We start from the raw sequence: 26807 nt of genomic DNA, 5'->3' as shown, positions 1-26807 counted from the left end.
AAAAATTACTTAGTTTTCTTTGAGAAAGTGAAAACTGATATAGCATATATTTTACTACAATCTGTCTAAAAGGAGTGGATGCTGCACTATAAACAAAAAAAGAATGTATTTAAGAAAATCAGACATATATGTGTAAAGAAACTTAAATGAAGACAGATTAGCAGAAAGCGAGTTAAAACATTAAAAGCGGTTATCACCAGGTATTATAGTATAATCATGTGTGACTTATTTAGGTTTCATATCTTTCTTCTGCATTTTTGAAATTCTCCTAATGAGTCCATTCCATATTACAGTTAACCCTTGAACAACATGAGTTTGAACTGCATGGATCCACTTATACGTGTATATTTTTCAATTAAAATACAGTTGGCCCTCCGTGTCCCCAGATTTTGCATCCAGGATTCAGCGAATCAGATCAGCAACAGTATTTTCATTTAGGCAGCATCACTAACTTTCACATTGTTCAAGGGTCATCTGCATAACCAATTGAAAATAAGACAGAAAAAGGGACCGGCCGAGTGGCTCAGTTGGTTAAGAGCTCGCTCAAGAGTTTGAGTTCTGAGCAACAGCGGTTCGAGGCCAGCCCGAGCTGAGCAGCCGCTAAGCTGCCAATAGGTAGCAGGATGGCTCAGCTAAAAATAAAAAATAAAAAATAAGACAGAAAAATGACAAACTTGTAAACAGAGATCCTAGGCAATGCCGTCTTCCTTTAAGGGGTTGAGACTGTTTCTGTATCCTAAGTGCAGTCTTTCCCCCTGACTAGATAATGTGCGCTTTCAGCACAAGGAAAGGGGCGATGGGGTGACAATAACACAGGCTGAGAGGAGGGAGCATCAGTAGGTATTGGGAGAGCATCAGCGTCTTCAAGGGCACCTGTTTGCGTCTCTGTGAAGTCACTTCAAACATTTTATGAGTCTCAGATCTTACTTTGTTAAAATGAATTGGCTCCTTTCCAAGGATCATTTTAATTCGAGGTGCTCTCCAGCTTTATAGTACACAGTCAAGGAATGACGCTGAAATAACAAGAATTTTTATTTAGGTGACAGCATGGTTGACAACTGAACTACCCAGGATTTATATGCTGATAATCATTATGCTGGCATTACACATATTACAAGTTCAGAAAAAGTGTTTATTGACCTCTGTTGTGGTTGCACAAGAAAGTATGGCATAAATTGAGACACTGTGTCGATAAGAGAGATTAATGATTAACTTACCTTTCCTCATTGCTTCTTTGGTCAAAAGAAAAGTGTTCTCAGAGTTGAGCAACTAAATAAAAAGAGCCTTATTCCAGAAAACATATGTACAGGTCCATCATAACACACAAATTATGTCCCTGAGTCTCTTTTCTGAACCCTGGTTGTATCCGGGCAAATAAACAGGATCTGGTAGTTTGGAGGAGGGTCAGCCTCAGATAGCACATGCTCCTCCTCTACTCACAGCGAAGACTGAAAGAAGCTATTGTATAGTCAAAGGCATACGAATGCTTCCTGGGCCATGTGGAAGCCTACCCTCACCTTAAGGCCAAGAACACTGTCCTTCGACCAATGGACAGACCCCCTGAGGAGGCCCATCAGCTCACCTGGCACCCCAGTAATTACGGCCACTGGATTCCTCATCATTGTTCTCTGTCTAGCTCACAGTCTTCCCAACGTCATGTGTCATGCATCAGCACGGAGCATTCTCACGTCCTTCAACAAGCAGCTGTGTCTTTGCAGTCTGCCTCTGACTATATTATCCCCTCCACCCCTGTACCTGGCCTGGGCACACAGGTCTTCAGCTTGGTACAGACGCTAACTCACTCCTTGTCTACCAGATGTTGCCACAAATGGTTAACATTGTTTCTGTAGAACACCTGTGGTCAAAATTCTAATCATAAAAGAGAAATTTGAGACAAATTCATTAAGGGCTCTACCTCATTATTAAAAGGTAGTTAACGCCCGGCCTGGTGGCTCAGCTGGTGAGATTGCATGCTCTTAACAACAAGGTTGCCAATTCAACTCCCACATGGAATGGTGGGCTGTGCCCCCTTCCCCGCCCCCTGCAACTAAGACCCTGCAACTAAGGTTAAATACAGCGCCTTGAGCTGAGCAGCTGCAAGCTGCTGACGGGCAGCTGGATGGCTCAGTTGGTTAGAGCACCTGCTCTTAACAAGGTTGCCGGTTGGATTCCTGCATGGGATGGTGGGCTGCGTGCCCCCACCTCCTGCAACTAGATTGAAAGCGGCGACTGCACTTGGAGCTGAGCTGCACCCTCAACAACTAAGATTGAAGGACAACAACTTGACTTGGACCTGATGGGTCCTGGAAAAACACAATGTTCCCTTCCTCAATTCCCCAACACTGTTCCCTTCCCCAATTCCCCAATAAAGTCTTAAAAAAAAAAAGGTAGTTAATAACCAATGTACACAATTGGAGATGCACCTTGGTGTAAAAGAATGTTTCCAAAATGTTGAGGAAAAACAAAATTTAAATTCATTCTTAAATATTTACTAAACACTTCTTTGATTAAGTTTATATGCAGAAATTTGGGGAAATTGAAAAACGCAGTCCTTACTCATAAGTTAATTTGGCATGGGGAAAAAAAGCCACATAAGCACAGTGTATAGTACATTATAAGTGACTAATTAAGGTTTAAAGAATCAATGAATGAGCAGGTGAATGGATGCAATAGAGTTAATAGGCAAAAAATAACGAATGAAATGTTGAATACTGTGGGATATATTTACATACAGTTTTTCACAATGGGGGAGAATTGTTTGGTTAAAACAAAACCAGATCAATAAAATCTCAAGGTATAACCCTGCAAATGTAAAATAATATGCAAAGAAGCTTAACAATAATAATCACTGGATGGAAGGTATTACAAGTAATTTTAATATTTTTGCTGTATTTTCTATGTTTTCAATAATGGTCACATATTACCCTTAAAACAAAATAATTTATTTAAAAATGGTATAGACAGGAAGTGCTGTGAGTTCCAAAGAGAGATACTACTTTGGACTGGAGTTGTTTTGGAGAGCTTCTTGGGTGGCGAATTCTGAGCTGGTTTAATGCGACTTAGATTGGAAGAAAGGTGGAAACATGTTTTATGCAGGTAATCTGGGAGGAATGAGGCCAAATCATATATATCTTAAGCAGTCTTCTGGAATATTTTTAAATTAACTTCTATAAAAGCAACAATTGCCCTCATAGTCTGGTTATTTTGTCTGTTTATATTTGGTGACAGCATGGCTGGCTACAATTCAGTTTTATACAGCTTTTCCATCAAAGTACCCCAATAGTTAAGGAAAGAAAACAAATGCATCACTCCAAGAGCCTTGGAGACTAACGTAAAGCATCTCTGAAAGTACAATATTTTCTGTCTTATTTTATCTTGAAATTTCCTGCATTGTTTTCCTTCTGCTCCTGTATATATGTATTCATGTTAATACACAAATAATGCTATTTTCCCATCAAACTATTGGAATAACATCAGAAAAAATATTCTAGGAAGCCATGCCACTTCATTCATGACTTCTAGATCCCCTTGGTATACTAGCCACACACTCTCTGGGCATGTGTAAAAACTCATTTGAGAAGGATCAAGATAAATGATCATTAAAGCTTCAAAAATTAAATGACCAATTCTGAATTACTAAATAGCCATTACATTCAATTTGCTTCCCTAAACAGTCATGAAAACAAGATGTTCGACAGAAACAATATGAGTAGAAGCCAGATAGTAAACAAGGCTTTGCATATTCATTTCTACTTAAGATAATATTGACCATACCCTGTATATTTTTGTTTAGAAAAATTGAATTGCCTTTAACTTGATTAACTATAAAATGCCTCTCCTACCCTTTTCCTGTGGCCACTTCCATTGTCTTCTGTTGAATTTAGGATTTCTGACATGTGTGTAGATATAAAATACCAGGTTTAGATGAATGAACTTTGATATGAGAAAGAGGTAGGACAGAAAGAAAAGGAAATTTACTAAAAAAAATGTGGTGTTCTTGCTTTTGCTTTTCATAGGAGTGGCCTAACCTCTTTCTAGGGCTTTTGGTACTTTCATGTCTGAAAATGCCCTGGAAATCTGATGAATAGGAAATTTTGGATTCCTGGGCATAGCCAGAGTAAGCAAGGGCTGGATGAATTCCTCTGCATGATAAAGAAAAATGGAATTTTGAATTTAAGAAAACCATGAGTTCTACTGAGGTACTATTGAGGTACCCTGAGAATACATTACAGATCTGAACAAAGGGGACAATTGTTTAATGTGAGGGAGGCCTGGAAAAAGAGTAGAAAGCCAAAGCTTAAAGGGGCACTAGCCAGTGGGAAAATCCTCATATTTTGATACAGTTCAGACTTCAATAAACGCTCCCTCTTAAGGTCCAGATAGAAAATATTTTGGCTTTGTGTACCATGCAGTCTCCAGGTCTCTGCATCATCTATAGTTGTCCCCCCTTATCCACGGTTTCCCTTTCCACAGTTTCAGTTACCCACAGTCGACAACATTCCAAACACATTAAAAGAAAAACCAGAAATACACAATTCATAAGTTTTAAATTGCACGCCGTTCTGAGTAAAATCATGAAATCTCATGCCATGCTGCCTGGGACATGAACCATTCCTTTGTCCACGGTTATACACTCCCCACCCAGTAGACACATAGTAGCCCTTTGGGTTATAAGATGGACTGTCACAGTATCACAGTGCTTGTGTTCAAGTAACCCTGATTTTACTCATCAATGGACCAAAGTGCAAGAGTCGTGATACTGGCAATTTGATATGCAAAGGAGAAGCTTTAAAGTGCTTCCTTTAAGTGAAAAGGTGAAAGTTTTTGACTTCAGAAAAGGAAAAAAAAATTCTGAGATTGGTAAAATCTGCAGTAAGAATGAATTTTCTACCTATACAATTATGAAGAATGAAATAGAAATTTGTGCTATGTTTGCTGTCATACCTCAAACTACAAAAGTATGGCCACAGTGTGTGATAAGTGCATAGTTAGGATGGAAAAGTCATTAAACTTTATCATAGGCATGTATGTACAGGAAAAGAAAAACAGTATATACAGGGTTCAGTACTGGCCACAGTATCAGGAATCCACTGCCGGCCTTAGAATGCACGCCCGAGGATAAGGGGGAACCACTGTGTTCAACTCAGCTGCTGTCCTGTGAAAGCAGTGATAGATAATAAGTAAACCAACGGGTGTAGCTGTGTTCCAGTAAAACCTTACTTACAAAAACAGCTACTTTTTAGTACAATGACTTCTAATACTCAACTCTATGTTGTGTGCCACTTTGGGTTGTAGTGTAATTTCCCTTTTCACCCCAAACATTTAACAAACAGCTGAATATTTGCTATACAACAGTTTTTGGGAAGGCTACTTCGAATGGATGGAATGAAGGGAGAGGATGTGGTAACAAGCCCAGTGGAGAGGACAGAAGGGAGACGGCAGTCATAGGAGACCACTTGAGGCATAGAATTCAGTGAACGTGGAAAAGGAGGGGAAGAGGAAAAGTGAAAGTCTCCACAGGATCCTTAAGGGGTCCTGCACATTTAAGGGAAGCTGGGGGCTTGCAGGCACACCCAAGTGGCAAGTGCTTGGGTTCCACAAGAAAAAGAAAAGCTTACTACTTCTCAAAGGTTCATAGCATCAAGGCACAAAAATATAGAAATGCTTTGAAAAACAGTGCCCATGCACAGCACTGACAGAGTCCTCATCCCAAATCATTGGAAACAAGGATAATTCAAGAAAGAATAACAACAACAAAGGTGTTTCCAGCTCCTGAAGTAGTTTCTAACTTCTTTGGTATCAATGATCCAACTGATGAAATATCTTATTCAGATCCCATTTCTGTGTTCGATATTTTAGGTGTTGAAAACATTTTGAATTCAATATGTGTATTAGGTACCTGCTATTTTCTTGATTTGCTTGGAGACATTGAGCATGATCACAGCTGCCTTCCTGGGGTTGTAAATGGATTTTCACTTCTGTAGATTTTTCATCTGTATTATTGCTAATTGGCAGGGGAGACAAAGATGGTAAAAATAACTATACACTTTTCAGTTTTGAAAGAAATTATTTAGTAGGTTTCATTTTGAAATTTTTGGCATAATTTGCCTCAGGTTTCTGAAATCTTTGTAAGATATGTAAAACAAAACAAAACAGAACCAAATCCTACTTTTTAAGATTAAGTAAATCTTGGATTAAGAAATAATACTAAAATTATCCTGTATATTATATCAGAACTCTAAATTGCTCATAGACAAGTGTCCATGCCTTAAAACAACACATTTCCATATTTCCAAAGTAATATTAATTAGGAAATATTGTTACAAGATTGTGATACTTAAGCTTCCCAAGGTAAATGGCTTTGCACTGAAATCTTACACAAGCCTTCCTTTTACCCTTATAGTGAAGATATCAGTTCTGTATTTTATACAGTTAATACCCATAGTTAAGAGAGCAACAGTAATTGTCATGACAGCGTATGAGAACTGACAGTAAAAAGAAGTATTTATCACTTTTAAATGTCAATAACAATAGTCATGTGTAAATAACAAGAGCTAACATGTCCTAACAGTCATCATAAGTGAGGCTTTGTGTGAAGCAAGGTAGGAACTCTTATTATCCCTGTTTTACAATGAAAATGAAGTTTAGAGATGGTAAGTGTCTTGCTCAGAGTCTCAAAGGTAGTAAGTGAGTGTGAACACAGGTCTTAATGATTGCAAAGCCCATGGCCTCACCTTGTATGCTATTTTTGCCTCTTTGGATGTTATTTAATAAACACTTCACTTTACATAAATGAAATGATAGATAATACCAGTTACCTTAGATTTCAAACATGCATTGATTTTAGGAATTTAAGAATGGAAGCACAAAGCGTTAATTCACCACACCACATCCCTCTACTTCCGTAATATTCTTGACCCTCTCATGGAATGCAGAATGAGGGTTCCACTCAAGACAAAAAAGAAGACTGTGATTCAGGAGCCCAAGTTTTCACAGGATGAGGAAGGGACAGCTTGAGATCCATGTCTGAGGAAGTAAGGGTTGTACATCCAGGTGGGATGGGCTTCCAAAGGGCAGTGACTATGTGTTTAGATGAGCAATGGCCTGAAAGTGGTCTAGATGATGAGTGGTACATAGGATATGAGGGAATACAACCTTAGTGAGTATATGTTGAATGACTGGCTATCCAGTTGGTTAATATGAGATAATAGACAATATACGAGTACATTGTTTCTGCCTGCACTTCCTGGCACAAATCTCCTGAAACCCTTGTTTAATTTTTTTTTTTTAGTTCAGAATCATTACTTCAATCTTTTTAAAAAAATTTTTGATTAGTTACAGGTGTACAAGACAATGTAACAGACATTTACACCCCTCATAAAGTAATAACCCCCCTCCCCCAATCTACTACCCCCTGACGTCGTATATAGCTGTTACAATTCCATTGACTCTATTCCCTATGCTGTACCCCACATCCCGTGACATATGTATGTATATATATATATATTACAGTCGATGTTCAATATGATTCAGCTTCAGCTCCAGGTGTACAGCGCAGTGATAAGAGTACTAGGAAAATCTTTTGTTCAAAAGGGGTGACTCTGGGTGGGCTTCTGGGTGTCTCCTGGAGAGCTCCTTGGTCACATGAAAGACCAAACTCTACTTAGGAGCTTGGAATTTTCAGCCCCTTCCCTCTCCCTTCAGAGAGGGGAGAGGGGTTAAAGATGGAATTAATAATTGATCATGCCTACCCGAGGAAGCCTTCAAAAAATCCCAACTGTACGGGGTCCAGAGAGCTTCCAAGTGGGTGAACACATCCATATAAGGGGAGGGTGATGCACCCCAACTCCACAGGGACAGAAGCTTAGGACCCTCTCGACCTCGCCCTATGTATCTCTTCATCTGGCTGTTTATCTGTATCCTTTATGATATCTTTTAGCTGACTGGTAAATGTAAGTAAATGTTTTCCTGAGTTCCATGAGCTGTTCTATCAAATTAATCAAACCCAAGGAGGGCATCAAGGGATTTATAGCCCTTGGGTCAAAAGCACAGGTGACAACCTGGACTTGTGATTGGATCTGAAGTCAGGTGAGAATGGTCTTGTGGGACTGAGCACTTAACGTGTGGGATCCGATGCTATCTCCAGGTCGATTCTGTTGGAATTGAATTAAATTAAGCTTAGGACACCTAGCTGTTATCACAGAGTTGCTTGGTGTGGGATAAAGTCTCATACATTTAGTGGCCATGAGGGTCAAAAGTGAAGTATTCTGTGTGAACAGTGAAGGAGACAGACAGGAGGAAACAGTGACTTTTTTTTTTTAACACAGGCTTTGTGGACATGGGAAAATACAGAGAGCTTTGCTGAGAGTGGCCTCAATGATTTTGTCACTCGATGCTTTGTACCAATGAAGACTTTAAAGCTTTATCTGACTGTGAATGAGAAGGCTCTTCTGTAGAGAAGTGGGTATGGATTAGAAATAACCTTTGGACCGGGCCTAAAGCCACATTGTGCCCCAAAGAATTGTTTGCAAAGATAACAAGAAAACAGATATTATGGTTACAGGATTGATGACTACCAGACTGAAAATTAAAAACATTCTTTAGAATAAACATCACTATGTTATCTGCCCCTATAGAAATGCCTTCCTGCTACTGATGCAATTGCTCCCCTTCGCTTTCTCATAAATACCCCTTGCCTTTGTCTCCTAATCAGACCAGTATTTGGGCTTCTGCCTGAATCAGTGCATCCTGAATAGTGATTCTTTGATCTCAAATAAATGCGGTTGCCTCTCACTTTGAAAGGCCTTTTAGGTTTAGGTTAACAGGTTCACGTTTTTGAGTCAGATAACTGAGACTAAAGCCCTAACTTTTAACAACTTCCTAGGTAGGATTTAAATCAAGTCGCTGAATTTCTCTGAATCTCAGAGTCTTCTCTGCTTTGGGATAACAATGCTATTGGGCCTACCTACCTCACAGTTGCTTTGAGGACCAAAGAAGACAATAAATTGTAAAGCATTATATAAACAAGCATATTAGCTTTTGCTACTCTCATTATTAATGTTGACTACTGTATAAATAGAGGTCGAAAATCATTACATAAAAATTAGTTTGAGTGCCTTAGGTGGTCCCTGCTCATAAGGCACTCACTGTCTGGAGAGGGGGATGGTGAGGAGTGTAGTGGATACCAAGAACATCAGAGATGAATTACCAGAATGTGGGGAATTCAAAGTGGGGGAGAGGGAGGAAATGAATACATCGTTTGCACGAAGTTCTGCTGCGATATTCTGCTTTTAAGAAGTTTATATTGGCATCCTTTGTGAAATGTCAGAACTTCAGCTTCTGTAATGCTTCTTTAGGAGACTGCATTTGTTTAGAAAACTGTTCACCTATATAGAATTTGCTAATCAAGATTATAACATTGATCTCTTTGACATTGACCTCACTGATTTTATTATAACAGAACCAACTAATCCAAAAGCTGCGGATGTTCTCTTCCCAATCAAAAATGTTTCTTTATTTAGATCTTAATCCTTGCAACATTTTTGCAAGTTTAAAAAGTAAATGGTGTTTATAAAAGATTTACTTTTTTAAATACCCAGTGCAAAGCTTCAGTTCTTCCACACTTGCAGACTGTGACATGTACACCAGTGCAACACACTATCTAACTTCTAGTGCCCTGATAGGGGTCTGTGTGTAGAGGTAGAAGTCTGGGACGTCTCAGAAAAACTGGGATACCAACTGCCCCATCAACACCTTTGGAACAATTCCTTCTGCTTATTTTCTCTTTTGTAAAACTCAAATCCTTCTTAAAATTCTAAGCTTTTTAAAAAAATTGTTCTTAGCATCCTATATATTTCTTTTAGTATGAATACTTCTCTATGCAATAGGTGCAGCAAAGGCCTTTTTTATAAGAATTACTACATCTGTTTATGCAGAAGCTACTTTATTTTATTTTATTTTTTCAGTTTTTCATTTCCTTCTCTTTGGGTTTCAGGAGGAGGCAAGAATAGTAATAAATATTTTCTAGGAGAATATGGCTGGACTTACCCTTTTTTGCACTTTAGAATCATCCAAAAGGAAACAAGGATGGGTAGAACAAAGAAGATCACACCAAAGCACGTGCCTAAGCAGTAAAACAAGGTAATTAAAAGCACAGAAAATATTTTCTTAGTTTAAGATATTCTTGTCATTCACCTGTACTATTTCATTAATGTACTAACTGGTCTCCTGTCTTCCACTCTTTACCCCTCCCATTCATCTTTCACCCAGAGATAGGAATGGTTTTCAAAACACATTTATCTGCGATGTCTGTGGAGAAAGTGAATGAATTCAAGATATTTCAGAATCATCAGGACTTACTTATAGATTGTATGTGAAGGATATCAGCGACAATTCATAGAGCTCTGGCATGAATAGTTGGATAGATAGGGCCACCATTTGTGGAGAAGGGGGAAACTCGAGAAAGGGGGGTAGGTATGGAGAAGAAAATTGAGTTCCATTTAGGATACGCTACTTTGAGATGTTTGTGAAAGTCAAGCTGGCAGATTACCTTTTGAACATAATGTTTGATAAATATAATAGATGACCACCTGCCTCCATGGCATCAGTTTTTAAAAGGTTAAGGCTATTTCAGCCTTTATCTTTGCTTTTCATGTCTTCCCTTGTGACACTTAATAAGCAAAAGACATTTAAAAAAAAACATGGAAAATATAACCCATAGGTTTTAAACTCTATCTTAATATCCAGTCCCTTTAGAGGTTGCCAATGATTCTTTAAAACGTAACTATGAACTCTGCTGTAAAAAATACCCCCACACAGGCTTACCTTGAAGATTTCCCCCCTGCTCCTTGTTTAATCTAGCGCATTATTGTTACGACTTTAGGGTTCTAGGAAAGGGTGATCAGAGCAGCTTGTAACCTTTATTCCAAAGGCAGCCTTTCAACAAGTATGTGAGAACAATATCGGAGCTCCTGGGCTGCAGCTCTCCATGGCCCTACACATGTCTGTTGTATAAGCCACAAGGCCAGAGCTATTCTATACAACACACTCTACCAATTCCCTTGGAAGAAAACTCTATTATAAAACTATTCCTCTTACATACGCAGATCACAAAACTGGGCTTAGAAAATTGGTTTTTGTGGCTTCCAGTTTGTGCAAGTGAGCACACTACCATCCTGAAGAATATTCCCGCTTTTATTCTCCAGCTATAATAAAATAAGATAAATGATTGTTCATTTGTAGTGGTTTGAAGATTTTATAGAACCTTTGATAAAGGACACTCACTCCATATGTCTATGAGGATATCAGTTTTGTAACACCAGGCCCTGAGTTTATCACTATTTTCTTTCTAATGAGGCTACAATGTAAGATAGTTTGATCTCTCTTTTTACATTTCATTCATTATAAGTGAATACTTACTGTTAAAGATGCTAGAGTTCCTCAGCAAACCCTTTATAAAACTTACCGACAATGAGAGCACTATGTGGGCCTAAAAGGAAGACAAAGGCCACAAATGCATTCATTAGTCTAGTACTTAACATAATTAAACAGAACCTCTCTGTTTAAATTGTCAGCGAGTGACAATTTATCCTTATTTTTATCAGTACACAGTCCAATTATTTTCTAACATAAAAAAAACCATTGGTTTTACTCAATCAAGCACATTTTCTCTTATGTACTTAGTGGTCTGTTTTATTTCCTTTTAACTTCATATTGTATCATACAAGTAATATAAATACAGCAAGAAATTTAAAAAGAGAACAAAAGAAAAATATCACACATGATCCTACCACCGTGAAATGCTTTGATACACTCCCTTCTGGTACATGTTCTCAAGCATGAATCTCTTTATCCATCTTACCTTTACACAGTGGAATTAAGTGCTCAATATATGCTAACTTTTACAACCATTGCTACCACCACCACCACCACTGCTGCTACTTGCATGATAACACTATTAGCCTTTCCTTATATTTTTCACATATTTCTTATCTGTCTACTGCCTTCTTACTTACTTTCCAAGTGTGCACATAAGACGTAAGTTAAATTTGGTGACCTTTTATGATTTTCTCTATCATATCAAAAAGTTCAGAGTTGGTCTTCTTCTAGCGGTTTGATAAGTATTCTTTTATTATTTTTATGTTAGCTTTTCTCTGTTGACTTTTACAACTTTTAACTCTTTATTATATCTGGTATTTAGGGTAAGAGAAAAAGAAAGTTTCCAAATTTTTTTCAATGCTACCTATATTATTTGATCATCTTTTCCTCCCCCGTGGATTGATGATGTCTCAGCTATTATATTTTATCTGTAAGATGCTTTTATTTTTATGTATAATAACCTTTATTTTGTTAATACCTATTTTGCTCCATTTATTTATAAAAATAAGTCTATTTTGTACTGTATAAAGTGACTTGTGGCTTTATAGTTTGTTTTAATATCTGGTATGGTGGTCCCCAGTTATGTGAATTTTCTGTCTTTCACGGCCTCATCTTCAGAATACTCCAAAGGCATTCAGTCAGTTAGGCAGTAAGCTTTTTGCCAAAGAAGGGAGTATAATTGGATATTAAGGGAGCATCAAGTTTATAGTTTGAAGATATTATTTGCAAATCATACGAACTATCACATTTAAGGGATTAACTGTAAAAAAATGGATCTTGAACAATCTTGGTATCCACATATTATAAATAAGAGTCATAAGAATGGGTGGGGGACAGCCTAGAACTTACTTAGATTAAGAAAAGTTATTCAGCACTGTACACCTGAAGCTGATGTTGTATAATATTGTATGTCAACTATAAGTGAATATGTATATATATATGTATGTGTGTGTTATATATAGTCAGACGTGGAGTATTATAGTGTGGGAGTGGAGTCAAGGGAATTGTAATAGATACGTATGATATTGGGAGGGGAAGTGGGGCAGCGGATTGGGGGAGGTGGGTTGCCACTTTGAGAGGTAAAAAGTATAACTATTGCACTGTGTTGTACAGCTGAAACTAATTCTAAAAAATGTCTATTTCATAATAAAAAATAATTAAAAGAAAAAAAAAAGAAAAGTTATTCATTGTGTTTTGCTCATCAGCTCCTTGATGTGTACCAGTGCAGGTGTTAGACTTTGTATCTTACATTACCCTCTAGTTGCCAGCAGAGGGCTACTCTTCTACAGAGCCCAATGACACATGATTTGTAAATCTGCTGTACCAACTTAAAATCCTGCAGCTACACCAGTGAGGTCGACCTAGCAGCTGGTCTCTGCACCTTGAAAGGTGCTTCCTGATTCATGCTGAAAGCATTCATTTTTAAAACTTATTTTATTAAGTGTTTTGGGGTGACATTGGTCAATAAGGCCTGCTTTATCGCTGATGTGCTCCTGACTTTTAAGGCTCCTGGCCTATGGACAAATCATTACTCTGGGATGTATGCAACAATAGAGTGATACAGACAGAAAAGGTTTAGCGGGAGCCCCCAAGAGAGATGGATGGGTTGAGAAGTGTGAGGGGAGCATGGCTGCTCTGACTCTCATTGCGAAGGGCTTTAGGAAAAGAATTAGGGCTCCTGTTGCACTCCTCATCTCTTACCACATGCCATAAACATCACACCACATTCAACGGCAGTATGAATGAATGAATGAACAGTATCACGACTGGAAAGGATGTACATTCCTTGTACTTGCACTTACTAGAGTTACATATGGCCAGAGGAGGGTTCCATGTGTCATCTGCCTGGCACTGGCTCCAGGGACTGCCTTCCAGAGTATACCCTTCTTCGCACTCCAAGGTTACATTATGTCCATATTGAAATACTTTGCTCGTGTCCAGGTCCTTCCGGATTCCATTCATAAACTGTGGGAGACTACATTTTACCTCTGAAATTAGAAAAAATCAGAAGGAAATTGATATTTTATTGATAATTGTTAGTTGTAACTGCCATAGTACAAAGATCTGTGACCCCAAACCTAGTTTCCCACCAGCAAAGATCAGTCAAGAGTTACTGACCGACCCCACATCTAATGATTTAAAACTCTCTGACTTTAATTTCTTAGGTAAAGTAAGGGAGTATGGAATGAAGTGTAATCCACTTTCAATATGGACAACTCTGCAACTGGAAAGCTATGGAAAGATTGGGAGTTAGGATACCCATGTGCTAGCCCTGGATCTACTGGGTCATATCATAAGGAAATAGGAATATCACATTAACTCTCTCTAGGAATACAACAAATATTGCTATTTTGTCTCAGGATTATGCATGTTTCTGGTCATTTGTATATAGAGAGCAAAGAAGTTAGTAAATAATGATTCTGAAATTAAACATCAAATTTCTGCTTAATTTACTTTATCTCATTTAGCTCAACCTTTGTTTTCTTATCTTTCTCTGCCAAGCCATCAATACTTGCTTCAATTTAAGCAAAGTCTACTTTTCAGTTGGCTATCTCAAAATTAGCCTAAATTCTTTTTTTATTGATAAGCACCAACAAGGTAAAGCACTATTTCTCAAAGTATGGTCTGTGGTTATCCTACGTCAGAGTATTCTGATGGGTTTGTTAAAAACAGATGTCTGGACCTCAGCTCAAAATGTCAAAAACGGAGTTCTTGGGAATACAGATTAAGAATCTGTCTTTTTAACAAGGTTTGTGCCTGATTTTGCTAATGCTAAACATGGAAAAGGAATAAATCATGTTTGAAGAGGACAGTTATTAAGGCGAAATGAGTTTTACACTTAAGTAAAAACAAAGCAGCTACCAAGAGAATAGAATAGTAGTCTTTTCTTTTTCAGGATGACTATCTCAGAGTCTTAATTTGAATAATAATCATTGAACTATTCCCCGAATCTTCATATGTCTTATGTAAATAAAGCAAGGATGGTTGAGCTTTCTGGCTTCTACAGAGTGACAGCAACTCTGTAAGTGCCATTCACTCTTGCAATAATCACAACAGTCACTTACCATCACTATGGTGGGCCACATTTTATCTATCTCTAAAATCTAGGGCTAGGAGGTCAAGAAGGATTTCTGAAATGTTTAGGTTGGGGAGGGTGCTATGATTCTATTACCACAGCAGCCATCAGACTAACCAGTCCTTAATATTAGAAACACAGGGATATCTGTAATCCCTTATACCTCATCCCTGTCTTTACATAGTATTTCTAAAATGAAAGAATAGAAGAGAAACAAGCAAAGCAAAATCACTTAACTTACAGTTTTGCAAAGTCAAAAGAGCTACATTTAAAAGCAGACAGTAGAGTTCAGTGTTGAAAAGCAGGGGCTGAAGAGGGGTCCAATCCTAGCACCACTACTCGTGAGCTGTGGATCATGGACTGGTCACTGGGTCTCTCTACAATTCCCTGCTCTGGAAGAGAGCAAGACTAATAATCCTACCTTATCAGATTCTTCTAGAGACTCACACAAATCACTTTTGTAAAGATCTCAGTACCATACCTAGTCATAGAATATGATTTTTTTTTCACATTTTGTAGTTTTTTAGAATATTGCCAAGGAAGATTTTTAAGTCAGATGTTATTTTTGTAAACATAGACTGAAATAATGGAAATAATCCCTGGGACTTGTTCTAGGGAAGAGATGAAATAAACACCTCACCTTTGGTGTTGGAGATTATAAGAAGACTCCACATCTAGTGATTTCAGGAAATAATTGCTCTCAACCTTACTTCAGGCTTCAAATGTCCTCACAACAAACTATGCTCCTTGTCTCTTACTGACTTTCTAAAGGTATTTGTGAGGATCACCTGCAATCCTCTGAGATCCTTCAGAGCTAAAGTATTTTATTAGTTAAAAGCCTGTAAAGCATTTTATGTGTGTTCAATGTCTATCATATTACTGCAAAGTCCATCAGTTCTTCCTACTTACTCAGTAGAGTTGAGGACCCTTGGGCAGCCTTCCTTCTGCTGTTAGTTCTGCCTTTCCCCTCCTCTACTGATACTCATTTCATGATCCTCTCAGAAAAGATCTGTCAGTCTTATTAGCCTCATGCCTCAGTTTTCCATAAAAGCCCAGCAAGAGCAAGAGATACCTTTGCAATAATGATCAAATTGGCTCCAGGTTCCCTTGTGTGTACAGAAAATGAAGGCTTTTCCCATCAACACGTAGCCTGGGTCACAAGTGTAGCTGACTGTCATCCCAGGAAGATATGGAGATGCATGTCCTCCACTGTGATGCCCGTTGTGGATCTCAGGTGGATGTGGGCATGCTATCAGCAAGTTCCGTGAAAAACACAAGAAAAGTCATTCAGTTAAACAGAGAAGTATGAATACGCCAACACATGTAATGATATCTCTGACTATTAGAGCCACATGAAGGCCCAGATAGGCAGGTCTCAAAGCACAAAATGTTTGCTTATCAGTGGGAAGACTGCTTCTCTAAACCCAGACCTTTCAGCCTTTAAACAGGATCACCTGTATTCTCCGCCTGCAAACTGCCCCGGAAGGAAGTACCATGAGATCTACAAACTACCGATTCAATGCTGTCTGTCCTCACTGGACGTTGGACCTTGTGTGGACAATCACAGCCACGAAGGTACCTCCGATTGCCAGACACTGTCATGTAAAGCCAGACTAATAAGAAAATGGAATGAGGTACAGAGGCCAAGAGCACACCTTACACTCCACTTTTCCAGGGCATCCTGAGTTCCCTTTGCTAAAGGTGAGATGAAGGGTCAATGAAATGCAGTCACAGGCTGAGCAGAACACTTAGAAGTAACACAAGGCGTATAAATGCCTACAACTGACTTTCCTAATTATTCCTACAGCATTACCCATTCTGAAGTAAATTACTGCCATCAACATGTAAGTTTTGCTCTGCACACCTATCTATCTAGTATAAAATCAACTAATGATAGAGATGGCATAACTGAATGTTTCCTTTGGCATTTGTTTTCACTACTTTGGAAATATTCTCTATAAAATCTGTGCCTTACTGATTCTCTCCACTCTGTACTCCCTCCTCTCTTCACCATCCTACACACTCCTCACCCCAGCAGGAAGGGTCATCAAAGTATACCAATTAGGACAGAGTGTAGCACATTTAGAACCATCTGTTATTCGCCTGGCAGGTCATTCTGTACCGGATACTCATAACAAAGCCAGGTTCAGAAGCATAAACGACTGTCATTAAAGAAATAGGGAGGTTCTTGCCCAGCTATACTGATCCATCTGTGGAGTAGAGAAATATGCACTGACCAGGAAGACCAGCAGGTTCACAGCGAGGGGCAGGGCCGCTCCAAATCCCATTCCCTTGACTGTCACTTGTGCAGCGGATGGTGCTCTCCCCAATGAGATTGAAGGTCACTCCTCTGTCTGGGTGGGAGTCACACGTGTAGGTAATTTCTTTCCCATAGGGAATGTCTCCCAGAGAAGCTCCCGTGTGGCTCCCCTTAAGGATGGCTGGAGGATTTGGACAAAAGATTTCTAGAAAGAAAACAAGAACTTTAGGTTCTATTAGAGTGTCAATCAAAATGATTATACAATACTAGTGACCTGGGACTTTGATATAAACATATTTTTCTTTCTATGAGAACATGGCTGAGGTGGATGGAATTTAAATATATAAGACTTTTTCTGAGAAGGAACTAAGAAAGGTGAGACTTAAATGACAGTTTATTGCAAAAATCCCAAAAGAGCCTCCAGGTAGCTAAGTTTTTCATCAATTTGAAAGGAAATTAATTTTTTTCCCCAGCAACCATTTGATTGCCTGCTTTATGTGAGGCATTGTAACTGTCCTGGGTTGACCGTGAGGTACAAGACAAAGTTTTGGCCCTCGAAGATCTGAAGTTCCAGGGAAATCTTTGTGAAGTTTATTAAAAATGGACTATCATTTTCAGCAGATGTAAATGTTTCTTGATGACCATGACCATTATTATCAGTACCAACACCAAACACAGAATAGTGTCATCAGAATACTACACTAATTCCTATAGGGTTCTTTATAGCCAGATTAAAGGCACCAGGAAGCTTTTTTCGCCCCCTTCTTCTGTCATTTTTTCTTCCAAGTAACCAGCTGTCCTTTCTTCCTGCTGTGAGCGTATCAGTTTCTAGTAGTCCCCTCCCTAAAACTAATTTGTTACTTCTAATCTTATATGAATTTAGGAAGAGATACCCAAGCTTGTCAGAATTGGATGTGTAAACAAAGTGAGGGCCATAATACATATAATAATCATTGACTTTTCATACCTGGATTTTAGCTATGTGTTTATGTTTATCCAAAGTTTACTTATAAATTTATTTCCGGCTCATGTGTGTCGGGAAGGTTGCGTTTGCAGGACATCTGAGTTTTATAAATAGGGAATGTTCTCATAAAGTTCCACCGTAATCCCACAAAATGTCCAGATAGATTTCTACCAAGGTATTTTTATCAAAATCCAAATTAAAATGAACATTACCAAACATCAGGAAAAAGGGTTTTTTTCTAAAAAAAAGTCTTGCTTGTGTCAATAAACGAAGTAGGATAAATCAGTAACATCTTGGTGTATAAAACACTTTTATCTATTTACCAATTTCTGAATCTTCTGGATGCTTTTTTTAAGTGGGGGGGTTTGGAAATTTAGGACATCTCACCTCATCATTTTAAATATGGACTCACCTCCCAGTACCGTATTAATTTATCATATAATTGTTTTCTTTTATCTTTAACACATCACTTTTAACATACCATTTTATGTATTCCAGTTTTTATATGTTTACTTATATATTTTCTTGTTCATGGTCTGCCTCCCCAAGCAAATGAACCTCATGAGAGCCGGAATAGGTCTTTCCTACTCAGTACTCGCCCATGTGAAGTCCTGGCATGTGGGAAGCCCCTCCTCAGTAAATACTTTAGATATGTGAGGGAATAAAAGGACATATAAATTTAAGAGAGATTAGTCCTCGGTGGCATAACTAAAAAACGAGTGGATAAATGAATTACGGTGGACCTTAGTGTCATCTAGTTTCTCCCTACATATTCCCCACAAAATTCAACACGGGCATTAACCTAGTGACTTACAGATTAGTAACAGAAACACATGGTGTATAAGACCTACATGACTGATTTTGACGTTTTCCAACAAAACAGTATTTTTATCAGTAATTTGATGAAATAAAGATCCAGACAACAAGGATTCCATGAGGCCAGACACACTGGAAATAACAAGAAGGACAGATACCCAGGCTGCGTAGTCTTTCTACTCACGTTCACACACAGGAACACTGCTGTTCCAAAAGCTTTTCATTCCAACCAAGACACAATGACTAGCAGAGCTGCCTTTTAATCGGAACCTAAAGAAGAAAAGGGGTAGCAAATGGGTGAGCAAATCCCAGCTCTTCCTTCTTCTCGTCAATGATAGATAACTCTGCTTCCTCACTTCAGCCTAAATACCATGTGGTTCTTAGGTTCAGACCCAGGTATAAGTCTCAGTTCATTAGGGATCTGAATTCAGTAACTGGCAGAAACTCAGACACTGAATTATTCTAAAGCATCATGGTATCCTGTGAAGGGTGAAGTCATCAGAACTGGTACACTTAGTGGTCCTACAGACATCATAGCCCAGTGTCACCTACAGAAGCCACTGAACACAGAGCTGGACTCCTCCCTGTGCCATCTCTAGGGCACACTGACAGCGCTGTGACATCTTACTCTCATTAGTGAGTCATGAGGAAACAGCTCTCCACCTAGGCGAGCAAAGCAGAGAACATCTACAGAGAACTGGCATCACTGTTGCCACTACATTGGCAAGGGCCAGCAAGAGGCTCACAGAAGCATGCTGACCGAGTGTTCTAGGAAAAAAAAGGATGACGGGGGAGTCTTTGCCAACCTGAAAGGACCAGTTTATTATTGGATCCTGTTGTCCTTCTGAAATCTGCTGATTATTATTGGGTGATAGATTTTGTAAATATCAAAGATTCCTAGGGCCATATTAAAAGTAACTGCTGTGTTGCCCAATCTTGTGATCTCCCACAGACAGAGAGTGCACAACACCTAGAGTCCTAGATGCAAATGAACAACTGATAACACTAACTGAAACAATACCATTGGCCCTTACGACCCCAATGTCAACAATATTACAGATGAAAAGATACATGACTGGATTAAAAAATACTTATACATACACTTACAAATGCCATTATTGATTGATTTTAAGTTTCCTGAAAATACCCTGGCCTGACTTATCACATTGCAAATAATTTCTGTCTTATACATCAAACATTTTACTAGCAAGTGTTCCATAAAAATATATTTTCCTACCTCCAAACAACTATTTATCCATTTACTTTAAGTTTCAACCATAAATTCCAGGTCAGTACTTAACACTGAATTACATGTTCCATTTCTTTATTTCCTGATAGTGTTGCTACTGAGTCCTTCCACTTATTTCAAAATTGCCCGGATGTTAATATCTCTGGGTACTTCTCCTTTTCCATAGGTCAGCTCCCCTTTTTGGATTAACCCTTGAACCCAAGAGAGTCGCCATGCAGGTTACACTCACCCTTCATCACAAGTGAAGGACACTTTTGCCCCAAGCTGGAAATTAAGTGGAAAACTCACACGGCCATTAGGGAGTTGGTCCAGGAATTTAGTACATGATTTCACTAAGGAGACAAATCAAAACAAAACAAAACAGGAGTAAGACTGCCATGTGAAAGACAAAGATATACATCTGCAAACCAGAAGAGAGTGTAGGCACCTGCACATATGGGGGCTGCCGGGCTCCAGTCTCCCTGGGGTGTACAGCGCAGGGAAGCAGCCCCTCTGAGATCATAGCCGGGCTCACAGCTGTAGAACACTTCCTGTCCAGGGAAAAAGTTGTCCTTGTCCCTTAGTGTGTGTTTACCATGCAGGATTTCTGGAGGCAGCTGGCATACTGGGGGAAGAACAGGTCCAAACTTCCTGTCAGTTATGGGGCATCATTTGCTATACCCTGTGCCTGCCAGGGAGCTTAAAAATCCTAATTACAGGGCCGGCCGAGTGGCGCGATGGTTAAGAACTCGCTTGGAATGCCAGAGGGCCCCGGTTCGGATCCCACATATGAGGGCCAGTGACACTGCCCTCTACAGCTAAGATGCTGAACAACAGCTCAACCTGGAGCTGGGCTGCCCTGAGTCGCCGGCGACGGCGTGGGCTGCAGTCCCTGTGGCAGTGGGTTGCCATGGGCTACCGTGTGTAGCCAGCAGCCAGCGTGAGCGGCCAGCAGCCGCAGTGAGCGGCCGTCCAGAAGCCGGCGACTGATCTGCCTCACCCAGGAAGAGCGCAATGATGGTGCCAACTTGGGCCAGTGAAGCAACATCCTCCACAACTAGATTGAAGAACAAAACGACAGCAACTTGTCTGTTCCCCTTCCCCCAATTCCCCAGCACTGTTCCCATCCCCCCAATTCCCCAATAAAAATCTTAAAAAAAAAATCCTAATTACAGAGTATAGGTTTAAAAAAGAAAGGAATTGGTAGTTTTGTACCCATGTTTTACTGATGAGCAAACTAAGGCCACAGTTCAGAGCTGTGACTAGAACCAAGGTCGCTCCAACATTTTGTCTGTATTTATTTTCCTTTTTTTTTCTTTTTCACTGCTAAAATGTTCCTAAGACTACTGCTTTCCGGTACTGGCCATCCAGTCCAGAGCTGTGAGTGCTGGTGACTGGTTCCACTCTTAAAACTTCCTAAAAAAGGTAGTCTTCCTGGCAACAACAAAGGATACCTATGCCCAAGGCTCATCTAACAGACCCCTCACCCAGCTCACTGTAGAGTCAGTCATGCATCTCCCTTTGTGTTTCCTCCAAGCTCCACGTTCTGAACTGTAACCCTCCTCTGGATCCCCGTGTGCCCACCCTGATTCCTCCCACTCCACTGCTAAGCCAGCCGCCAACCCAGATTCCTCCCACTCCACTGCTAAGCCATCCGTTTCAGCAAAGAAGACAAGAGAAGCCATCAAGCATGAAATACACAGCTCCCTTTTTCTTCAAGAAAAAAAAAAAGCTATATACTTTTTAAAGAGAGAACATATTGCTTAGAGCATATTTTGATTTCCATTTTGGCTTCCATCCACAGTCCAATTGGTGTATGCTCAAGGCATTTGAGTTTCAATCTGAACCATATATAATTGAATAAAAATAAATATTTTTTTTGGATTTCAGCAAGTCATTTCTCCTTTATGAGCTGCAGGGTTTTCAGTAATAACATGGGGGAGTTCGATAGAATGAATGAAATCTAAGGCCTTTTTAATCGGATGCTAGCATTTTGGTCCCCATGACTAACTTGTCTACTGACCCCCACCGGTGATAGCTCTATGTCATTTTTATCATACATTATTATTCATCATACATGTCGCTATTACATTATCGTTAGGCTCTGCAATCAGGAAGGCTCTTGATTCCAGGCTTTGCAATTTACTATTTCTGTGACCTGTGCAAAGTTATTTAACACATCTAAGACTCAGTTTTTCTCACTGTAAAACGGGGATAAGAATAGTTCTTACTTCATATGCTTGCTCTAAGTAAAATTAAATGTATATAAATGTATATAAAATGTGTGTATTATAAATGAGACACAGTAAACTATTACTATTTGACAATTATTATGATTAGAGATAACAGAGAGTATTAAGTTTAGAGTGTTTATACCAGTTTCATAGTCCTTGTACACACACAAACGTCCACATACACACACCTTCCTTAATTTCAGGAAATCCTATCATCTATACCTACCCCCCACCCCCACCCCCTACCCCTAGCAGAGTCTCCGTGGATGAAACTTACCCCTGGAGCAGCTTGGCAGCTCAGGCACCCATGTGTTGTTGGCCCCGCATTGCACGGTGTTGGACCCTTTCATGACAAAGCCAGGTGGACATCTAAATCTCACAGTCTCATTTAAGGAAAATAAAGTCCTATTTCCTGATACTCTAATCCCATTTTCAACTTCTGGAATTGTGCATTTATTAGCAGAAATACATTGAGGAGGAGGGCTGCTCCAAACACCAAGTTGATCATCTTTGCTGGTACAGTATATAAACTGTTCTCCCACGAGGTCAAACAGCTTTTCTCCATCTGGCCCAGTATCACACTGATAAGTTACCACTGTTGCATATTGAAAACCATTTCTGTTGTTGCTGTAGAAGTCTCCATTGGATATGCCTCGGGGAGGCTCGCATGATATACCTGGGATAAGGAAGAGTATAGTAAACAACAACTTAGCTTTTAATTTTTTAAGACAATGTTTTTAGTGTAGTTTTAGGTTCAGAACAAAATTGAAGGGAAGTATAGCAATTTCCCATATACCCTCCACCCCTATACATACATAGATCCCGTGTCATCAAAAGGCCCCACCAGAGTAGTATGTGTGTTACAGTTGATGAACCTACATTGACACATCACAATAACTCAAAGTCCACAGTTTACATTTGGACCACTCTTGGGATTGCATATTCTGTGGGTTTGGACAAATATGTAATGGTATATATTGATCATTATGGTATCATGCAGAGTATTTTTACTGTCCTAAAATCCCCTCTGCTCTGCCTGTTAATCCCACCCACCACCCCAATCTCTGGCAACCAGTTTTTACAGTCTCTGTAGTTTTGCCTTTCTCAGAATATTTTTTTGAAATTTAGGTGTGCGTGATATTGGTTCTGTTCATAATAATTATTTTTGTAAAAATATTCATATATATTATGGTTTACCTATTTGTGATTTTAAGTGGGTAATCTATATGATTTTGTCATAGATAGTTATTTACTTATTGGTGGGCTATATTTTCTGTTGGTTGTTTAATAATGTCCTTTCAGGTTGAATATTCCACCTCTGGAACTACTCATCAAGAAAACAGAGAAAAAAAGAGAGTGCTATCAGCTTCTCTTGGTGACATGAGTTATTTCTTTTTTCTCTCCCCTTTTATTTACAACTAATTGGTCATTCATAACTGAACAAAAGTGCCTCTGCATGTTATACTAGAATGTCCAGGAGATTACTACCTACCTGTCCTTCAGAAAGTAAGTGGATAATTAGAACCTTGAAGAGGACAGTGGATCGAAGGGAGTTAGTGAAGCTGTCTCAACCCCACTAGCCACCACTGGGGAAAAAGTGAAACTGAAGAGTGCAAAACATGGTGGACCCTCAAGGGAGACAGAATTTGTGGAGGTCTAGCCAGCCTGATGGGAGAATGAGGCACTCCATTGAAGCTGGATACAGATATGTTTGGATACAGATATATCCCCCTCCCTGAGACAACACTGCGACACGCTGGGCTGTCACTGGTGGGGACAACAGTGATCTCCCTCACAGAGGAGTGGTAAAGCAAAAGCTGTATCCAGAGAGAGTGTATTTAGATAAAGCAGTGATTGCCCAACAGACCAGCTGTGCAGGTCGCAATTGGAGGGACCTGATGCTCTCCCACAGCATGGATTTCTGAGGAGTGACCTCTATGACTAGGTGTAGAGCTAAGGAAGGGAAAGAGGCAGACAAGAAGAACAAAGGGCATTGAAGGAACAGTGTCCCCCCTGCTGCCTGCTTTGGGATTTCAGCAGGAAGTCTGCCCTCACATCTCTGGGAGAACCCCCTTTTGAGCATTCACCTACTGGTCCATGGGCACCCACAAACTCTCTCAGTTGCTAAGCCCACATCTTTCCCCACTCTGTTGCCAGCTTTCTCTACACCAGTTTTTTACCCATGCTCCCCCACGGCAGCCTCACAAGGAGGTCAGGTAAAAAGAAACCAAACATTTGAGCTATAGCACCCCCTTTTGGAAAACAAAAGAAAGGTTTCTAATCACCAGTTGAACTGTAACAAAGTAAACAACTAAAAGAGGAGTGTTCTACCTCAAGTGCCACAGCTGAGGCACATTTTGTCAAACACTGTGAAAAAACACTGTAATATGGTATTACAAGAAATAGATTATAATTCTCCAGCAACTGAACTCAAAGGCATGCAATATTGTGATCTAACTGATAAAGAGTTAAAAATAGCTATTGTGAAGAGATTCAGTGAGCTACAGAAAAGCTCAGAAGGGCAATTCAATGAACTGAGGAATAAAACTTGTGAACAGAGTGAGTTCTTTACCAAAGAGATTGAACAAATTGGGCTCCAAAATTTTGCCTCACCCACCATATTCACCTGACCTCTCGCCAACTGACTACCACTTCTTCAAATATCTCGACAACTTCTTGCAGGGAAAACACTTCCACAATGAGCAGGATATAGAAAATGCTTTCTAAGAGCTCCTCAAATCCCAAAGCATGGATTTTTATGCTACAGGAATAAATAAACTTATTTCTTGTTGGTAAAAATGTGTTGATTGTAATGGTTCTTATTTTGATTAATAAAGATGTGTTTGAGTCTAGTTATAATAATTTAAAATTAATGGTCTGAAACCGCAATTACTTTTGCACCAACCTGATAGAAACCTAAGTGTTCACCAACGAAAATGTGGTACATGTATACAACGAAACATTATTCAGCCATGAGAAAGGAGGACCTGTCATTTTTGATAACATTGGTGTATTTTGAGCACAGTGTGTTCAATGAGAAGTCAGACAAAGAGACAAGTACTGTATGATATTTATATGTGGAATTCTTAAAATTGTCCACTATTATAAATACAATTTCATTGAGTGTCTTTGGATAAAAATTATAAGGAAATTCCATGATTATTTTCTTGGGGAAAATTCTGGGAGATGGAGTTGCTAGATCAAAGGGTTATTTGCATTAATGCTTTTGTGTATATTGCTCATAAGCCTTCCAGAAGTTTGTGCCCACTTTTACTGACATTAATTCTGCATGTGATACTGATTTCTTCACAGCCTTGACACTCTACCAATTTGCAATCAGTCATTCATCCATGTCCCTGAAAGTTTTGGAGGTTCACTTTACAACATCTCATTGAATAGACAGAGTCAGCTCATCAAAAACAAATACAGCTAGGGTGTGAGCCTGAAAGAATGCAAAGGAATAAAGTGCAGAATCACCAGCGTCTTGGTAAAATTGTTAAGAAGTATAGATTGTTCTTGCACTGGACAGAGTAAGAACAATAAGGGAGTAATCTACTTCCTGGGATTGCCATGTGCTATTAAGAGGTGGCAGAGACAAGTTTAATTTTTCTAATGTCTTTTAAATTGACTCACTAAGAGCAGGATCTTTATACTGGGAAGAGTTCACTATCAAAGTGGATAAGTTACCTGAGTTCAATTTCATAGTTTCAGATAAATTACTTCCCAAAATTAAAAAACAAAATAAAACATAAACAGGTGAACCATGCAGCATATCACTACAATTTTCAAATATCTGAGAGACTACTCTGTGCAAGAAACATTAGGTTTTTTTCTTTGTAACTACAGGGGCGAATAGGGATCAAGTGGAGGGAAGTAGGGAAAAAGTATTTCCACTTACTCTCACAAGTAGGTGCCTCCTTATCCCAAGCAACGTTAGTGCCTAAGAGAAGACAAGCGGCATATGGGGAGCCAATGAGTCGATACCTAGAACCAAAGAATGAAAAATGATTATACGCCACACATATTTCCAACATAAGTCACCAAGAGAAAATAATAGCGGGAGGATGTTACAAATGACAGGACAGATGACAACATGGGAGAGCTCAAGGAAGAAACCCCATCTCCATCTGCAAACTAGCCCTTTAAGGCTAAGAACAAGCTTAAATTCCTACCTTTTTAATCCATCTCCATTCCTAGACCCTCACAACTCAATGTAATAATTCTTATATTCATAATGGCACAGTTTTGTACTTGGCTTTATGGAACCTCACAGTTATTTTATCCATGTCTACTTCCACCCAGGAAATTATGAGCTCCTTGATTGGCAGGGAAAATGTCTTATGGAAATATGT

At 39.2% G+C, this 26807-nt stretch overlaps 1 protein-coding gene across 3 annotated transcripts in view; it reads right to left on the bottom strand.

Moving 5' to 3' along the window:
- Nucleotides 1-652: 652 nt before the first annotated feature.
- Nucleotides 653-26807, bottom strand: part of CR1 (complement C3b/C4b receptor 1 (Knops blood group)) — a 99214-nt gene continuing 73059 nt past the window's right edge. For 2 of the 3 annotated variants that reach the window (XM_019634331.1, XM_019634335.1), the window contains 12 exons: nt 26354-26439; nt 22733-23131; nt 20670-20846; nt 20472-20574; nt 19178-19263; nt 17191-17418; nt 16026-16202; nt 13680-13865; nt 11465-11488; nt 10048-10123; nt 5900-6004; nt 653-1013 (listed from right to left, as the gene is read on the bottom strand). In XM_019634331.1, coding sequence (XP_019489876.1) covers nt 1001-1013; nt 5900-6004; nt 10048-10123; nt 11465-11488; nt 13680-13865; nt 16026-16202; nt 17191-17418; nt 19178-19263; nt 20472-20574; nt 20670-20846; nt 22733-23131; nt 26354-26439 — 1660 coding nt within the window. In that variant the 3' untranslated portion in view covers nt 653-1000. The remainder of the gene's footprint in view (nt 1014-5899; nt 6005-10047; nt 10124-11464; nt 11489-13679; nt 13866-16025; nt 16203-17190; nt 17419-19177; nt 19264-20471; nt 20575-20669; nt 20847-22732; nt 23132-26353; nt 26440-26807) is intronic. The other variant, XM_019634332.1, reaches the window with a different exon arrangement.

The sequence above is a fragment of the Hipposideros armiger genome, unplaced genomic scaffold (genome assembly GCF_001890085.2).
Source record: "Hipposideros armiger isolate ML-2016 unplaced genomic scaffold, ASM189008v1 scaffold_1586, whole genome shotgun sequence".
NCBI classification, from domain to species: Eukaryota; Metazoa; Chordata; class Mammalia; order Chiroptera; family Hipposideridae; genus Hipposideros; species Hipposideros armiger.
This window is presented reverse-complemented; position numbering and strand designations above follow the sequence as displayed.